General features: G+C 39.6%; 1 protein-coding gene across 1 annotated transcript; it reads right to left on the reverse strand.

Moving 5' to 3' along the window:
* Positions 1 to 270: 270 nt before the first annotated feature.
* Positions 271 to 804, reverse strand: LOC132572031 (anti-apoptotic protein NR13-like). Its single transcript, XM_060238818.1, has one exon. The coding sequence runs from the start codon at positions 802 to 804 to the stop codon at positions 271 to 273; it is 534 nt and encodes a 177-aa protein (XP_060094801.1).
* Positions 805 to 5,506: the final 4,702 nt, after the last annotated feature.

Consider the following 5,506-nt stretch of genomic DNA (forward strand, 5'->3'; position numbering starts at 1 on the left):
TGGGTTGCATCGCAAGGTCATCTAACGTGTTTAGTTCTCTAGAATGGAACTAACAAAACATACAAACCTAGGATCTGAACAATCTTTGTTTCCATTTGTTTTTTTTTGACGTTGCCAAGGTGGGTTGTGCTTCATTTTTAACATTTTGCCCTAGTCACCAATTTAAACAACATTTTTAAAATTGTAAAAATATAGAACGGACTCATCACGGGTACTTGTTCATAGTTTCATTGAGCTTGTTCATAGTTTCAAGTTCACTATGCACTTTTATCACACAGCCAAGAGGAAAGCCAATCCTGCTAGGACAAATCCTGCAGTTGCTATGATAGTGTTTCTTTTGGTATCGTACCAGTTGATTGAATCAGAACTGTGTTGGTTGAAGTAGTGGTAGAACCCATTCCAGCCACCGTGCACCTCCAGCCACTCACACTTCTCCACAAACAGATAGATGACCAATGCCTCTGTCAGGCTGCCGATCTCCTCGCGGGCCCCCCACTCAGCCAGTGCAGTTGCCAAGGTGCCAGTGAACACAAACAGTGCCACTACTTGGCCCCAGTTAAGCCCACCATCAGATTCCACCTGCGCCACCATACGGCTCAAGTGGGCGGCTGCCCTACTGGGCTCCGGCAAGATTGCTGTGCAGCAAATTGAGTGAAAGAACATCTTCTCACAGCTCTTCAGCTTGTCAGCCACTCTCCATAGGGTCTTGGCCGTGTGGCTGTGAGACAGCGCCGAATCACTCAGGTAGTGCTGCAAGTAGTCATCCACCAGCTGCATTATCTCAGCTGTCAGATCGCTCAGCATATTGACTCTTTGATGACTGCCGATGAATACGTTGGCCCACTCCAACCATGCCCCGTACCGCCAGTTCTATACAGATATGGTTTTACACCCTACTTTCCCCCAATCAATAGGTTTCTTACAAAACAAGAAGCTGACAAATTAAGCATCTGTAATAGATACGGTCATAGAAATGTAGAGGAAGTACTGTCCGAAAGGACATAGGAGTAAAAGAATGATGGGATTACATATGTGTATAGACACGGAACATACCCCCCCTTTCCCTAGCATGTTCCAGCAGCAGGCTATAACGCTGTTGCTTGTGCGTTACTTTGTAATATGTTTATTGTACCCCAACCTAATTCTGGCCTCCCCCATTCCCACCTTTTCCCAGAATGCTCACCCTCAGCACCTTTGATTTGTAGCCAACTTTATACAATATTACACCCTGCTTTCCTATATAAAATCATATAGACTCCTGCTGTTTCTTGTCCCAGCTGCCCCAACTAATTTTAGTCCACCCAAGCAAACACTGAAGAAACCTATCCTCCCACAATTGCTATCCACAACCTTTACACCATTGCTCCTATCCTGTTCAATAGGTCATTCTTACAGGGAAGTGTTTCATTGTAAAGTGAAAATAAAAAAGCTTATATGTAATAACCGGCGGTGTCCATTTATTTGGTGTATTTTTATACCATGTTTCTTTGTTGCTCAAAGTGTTTTACAAAAAAACCATTAGCCAAAAATTGACATGATTAAACATTATTAAAACCAAACCAAGAGAAGGACTTTCTGTGTTGGTGATATTGGATGAGAGAAGAGATGACCTCCGCCTTCAGCGGGGCATAACAACGGGACCACTACAAAAAAAAGACTTGCCCTGGCTTTTAAAGAACTTTTAAAGAGCTGTTCAGGATTATGTGGGGAAGAGCATGCACGGTGTTGCTTTTTAAAGTAAGGAACCCATGAAAGCATGATGGCGGTATTAGGACTTGTGTTTAAATAGCTCTCGTCCTATCTTAAGTTTTCTTGGTGCAGAGACGTTATTTTCAGTGTTACTGGTAAAATCATATGTCTATCAGTGTATCAGTGTCAATCTCCCTCTTACTGATCAAAAGCGACATCCCTAAATGCAATGTGATCTTTTTAATATCGAATGGTTTTCTGTATCAAAAATTCAATTTGTTCCCAGCAACAATGATGAGACCGATTCTTTTTGCACAAACTCAACAGCTTCTAAATACATTTTTATTTTTATACATGTGAATGTATAAAATGAACATTTATTACAGAAAGTTTTTAAAATTTATTTACAAAAGGGAGGAAAGAAAAGTATTCACAGTTGTGCCATTCTGAAATGTGTTATGCAGAAATTTTTCAACAAGTGTCACATAACATTGGTGGCATTTCTGAAACAATGTTCTCAATTGTTCACAGGGTGTTGGGGATGTTCGTACGCCTTCTACCAGGTTGGCCAATGCTATTCTTGTTAATACCGCAGCAATCCAGAAAACACGCAATAACCGTGATCCGTGATCACATACAACACTGGGCCCGTATTCAGATTGCAACAAACATATCTTAAATTCTCATCATATGAAGCAGCGTGCCACATCAAATATACATGAGAATTCTGTCCAGGTCTATCTAAATGCATCCATCACACATAGAATAAGAGAGCTCGTTGCAGCAATAATTGAGAACTGAATAAGCAGCGGCAATTATCAGTTTGTACATCGCAGAACGTGACTTTTGCTTGTCCACAGGTGGAACGTCTTCATCAGACACTTCCACATATTTTTGCAGAATGGTATGAATTGATGTCTGAACATGTGACAAGTCCACGCGACAAAATTTCTAAAAAAATCACAAACACACAAAATGAGAAAAGGAGCCTAAACAGAAACCACACATCCTTTACACATCTTTCCCATGTTGTTCTACCCACCTTAAACTTATCCTGTTGTGGCGGATTCATGGAGTCACAACTCTCACCACCCTGGAAACACCCAATCCTCTTCGGTATACAGATTTCTGCCCCATCTTTCATTTTCTCAGGTGAAGCAAAAAGGCGCTTTGCAAGACCTGGCTCTACATTCTCCTTGTCAGAATCAGTGCTAGGTTTTTGAATCCTCGCTGTAGCTTTCCTCCTTACAGGTGCTCCAGGGGCCACTGGATTAAAAACAGGCATAGGTGTATTCGCCATGGTGCTATGGAACCATCAGAACAGTGCCTGGCTTTCCCATTTTTAAAGATAATCCTGTGCTGACACCCCCCCCACCTGCACCCATTGGTGCATTTGAACAACAGCAACTCTCCTATTGGTGGTGGGTTGCAGAGCTGAATTCACAGAGGGGCCTATCTCGGGGGTTGCGGTATCGCTACCGACGAGCATATTACAGCTTGGCACATCAAAAGTCAGAGTAACAAGGTTGTCTAATTTTATACATTGTGACTACGTATTATATTTTATTCAGTTATACGTATTATATTTTAATCGGTTATATACCGTGACCCGCTAAGACACGTGTAATCAAAACATTGAATTGCATGGATGCTTTAGAAACTATCGCAAACGCCCCATTTGCATGCCTTTGTATTAAAACTGAAACGTATCTTCTAGATCGGCTTCCGTGTATTCATGGTATGTGTTATAACATATAAAAACACTATTATGTTCTAGAATACATAAAGGAAATAAAATCTCGCAACCGCCTTAAAAACTATTTATTTCAACACTATTTGGTTATGATCTGTTATATTTTTGAAGCTGCAAAGTTTGTTCCTCATGTAATATACGCCGCTCATAATCTCTCACAAATCGTTAGGATCTTTCTTTTGTTTCAGACATTTGTGCTCTGTGATGAGTTAAAAAAATGTTTACAAATCTGTGTTGGAGAGGCCTGGACAGGACAGAGAAGGCAGGATTCATGCACATATGTTCAGAAGGAAAGAAGCATCTATTCCATAGGCTTTAGCATTGATCCGTTGTACATCAGCAGCTAATTTTTACTCAAGATGAATTGTGATCTTGTGGACAGCTTCACAGAACTTAGCATCTGCGCAACTTACACACACACACGCACAAAAACGGCTGTGGATGTATGTCCTGTGAAAAGTGATGAGCCTATACCATGCATCGCTGTTGAGTACAGCATTGTTCAAATGGAAATTTATTAGTAAAGATCCGGTCTGAACTATCTCTTTTTTCAGAAAGGCTGGGGTAAAGTGTTCCCTCATGAATTCTCTTCTAGCCAGGGATACTAAGTTGGCTCAGGAAGACCCAGTTGCACCCTAAGAGCGGCAAAACCTGTTCCTGCATAAGGCACAGTTGTACTTTTGCCACAACACAATGGTGTGCGGGGTGGGGGTGGCTACCCCCCCCCCCCTTGGAATTAAAGCCTTTTTTATACAGTTTATACGTTGTTCTACTTCTCCCCATGTTCTGATAAGTATGTCCTGCCGGGCTTGCACTTCTTGAATTTACTGCTAGAATGGTTAAAAGCCTCTTTGAAAACATTAAAAAAATGTTAAAGGAAAAGTTGCGAGCGTGGCTTCTGACATAAATCAATTAACAAATGTAATTGGGGAAAAAAATGTCCATCCCCAATCAGTGCATTTGCCCCCATAACTGATGCCCCAGGAAAAGAGGCATCTGAATCCCAAACCTACAGTCTCCTCAGAAACTAATTATGCATCTGATGCCTCTGATAAATATTGCAAAAAGTAGCAAAATCTAATCTTTCAACCAAACCGAGTTTGCTTAACTATTTGAAGCTACAGAGGAAGAGTTCCAGGTTGGGGGAACAGTCATCTAGTCAATAATCATCTTTGTGAAATTCTCACTTTAAATCTTAACTTTTATCTCAGCTCTACAATTTATAACAATTGTACCTTATAATAATGCTGAGAATCTGCTTGTTAAAATGTAAACTTTTTATATAATTATCTCTCTCTCTCTATTCTCTGTTTTTCTTTCTGTATTATTATTCTTTTTTAAAATACACATTATTGTCGTTTTAAGCAATAATTTTGATATATAATGATACAGTTCAAAACTGTATAGCTATATAGTTGTGACCAGACACACTGGTCATTTTTCATTTCAAGGGGGAGAAGACAACATTAATACAAAATTAAAAATTGAAGCGATAATACCATTTATAATATGCAGATAGTCACAATAATATGCAATGTTTTAAGCAAATATTACTAAGGTAATGTTATGAAATCTAACTGCTTAATATGGACTATACATTGTGTAAAAATAAAATTTCTTTGTTGGGTGATTCGTATTGTGGCTGGCACCCATAGTTCTGTGCCTATCAGACCACTGCTATTACATTTTTCTTTTGACAAATTATGCATTTAAAATCAGAGGCTTTGGCAGCCCAAAGAACTAAACATTTTAAAAAATGTTCATTGAGTTGAAATGTGAGGGAAACTAATTACTTAAAAACATATAACAAACAGACACAGCTCTGCACAGCTTTTGCACATGCACAAATGCTGTGCATTAGGGATGCCAACCTCCGGGTGGAAATCTCCTAGAATTACAACACATCTGTTTTTTAAAAACTTTCCCAAGTTCATTCTGTTTATTTATCTTGTCCTGACCTTATCAGGTCTATGCAGAGCGTGTAATTTTAAAAGAATGTGTATAAGAATGTCTAGGAACTGTTAAGATTCATGTTGATGAGAGTCTAACACCAAGAGTGACCAG

This window comes from Heteronotia binoei, chromosome 5, assembly GCF_032191835.1.
Source record: "Heteronotia binoei isolate CCM8104 ecotype False Entrance Well chromosome 5, APGP_CSIRO_Hbin_v1, whole genome shotgun sequence".
NCBI lineage: Eukaryota > Metazoa > Chordata > Lepidosauria > Squamata > Gekkonidae > Heteronotia > Heteronotia binoei.

Coding starts and splice junctions, on each gene's coding strand:
- LOC132572031 (XM_060238818.1), bottom strand. CDS start 804: ATGCTGAGCGATCTGACAGCTGAGATAATGCAGCTGGTGGATGACTAC.